Source organism: Charadrius vociferus, unplaced genomic scaffold (assembly GCF_000708025.1).
Source record: "Charadrius vociferus isolate BGI_N301 unplaced genomic scaffold, ASM70802v2 scaffold623, whole genome shotgun sequence".
Lineage (NCBI taxonomy): Eukaryota > Metazoa > Chordata > Aves > Charadriiformes > Charadriidae > Charadrius > Charadrius vociferus.
This window is the reverse complement of record NW_009647679.1, coordinates 136,008-136,580: the sequence shown is the minus strand read 5'-3', so window position 1 is coordinate 136,580 and position 573 is coordinate 136,008. Positions and strand designations below refer to the sequence as shown.

The 573-nt window shown below is 63.9% G+C and overlaps 1 protein-coding gene across 1 annotated transcript in view; it reads left to right on the top strand.

The window, feature by feature from the left end:
* FRMD5 (FERM domain containing 5) overlaps positions 1-260 on the top strand; it is a 37,435-nt gene extending 37,175 nt beyond the window's left edge. The window contains exon 15 of the mRNA XM_009881159.1: positions 18-260. Within this exon, the coding sequence (XP_009879461.1) occupies positions 18-260 (243 nt within the window). The remainder of the gene's footprint in view (positions 1-17) is intronic.
* Positions 261-573: the final 313 nt, after the last annotated feature.

Below are 573 nucleotides of genomic sequence, written 5' to 3'. Positions count from 1 at the left end.
GCCTGGGGGCGGCGCAGGCGGAACAGGTGAATAAGTTTGTTTTAAGTGTCCTCCGTTTGCTCCTTGTGACAGTTGGACTCCTCTTTGTTTTGCTCCTCCTCCTGATCGTCCTTACCGAGTCCGACCTTGACACTGCCTTTTTCCGTGATATCCGCCAGACCCCCGAGTTCGAGCAGTTCCATTACCAATACTTTTGTCCCCTCAGGCGATGGTTTGCCTGCAAAGTCCGCGCCGTGGTAAGCCTGCTCATTGACACCTGAAGGCAGGAGTCGCCACGTAACTAGCCGGGGGCCTGGGGAGAGACCTGCCGCCGTCCCCCCCACGCGCGGGACCCGCCGGGGCGCCTTCGGCACACACACACTAATCCTCCCTTCCCGACCCAGAGCACGGCGCGGCACAGGAGGCGGCTTTCCGGGAGGAAGATGGGGGTGGGCGCAGCCCCCCCGGGGCCTCCTCCTGCCCGCGCTCCGCCGCGCTGCTCCCGCCGCCCCTGGAGCCCGCACGACACCGTACCGTTCCGATTCTCACAGCCGCGCGTACGACTTCGGAAGCACCGAGCAAAGAGAGGAATTC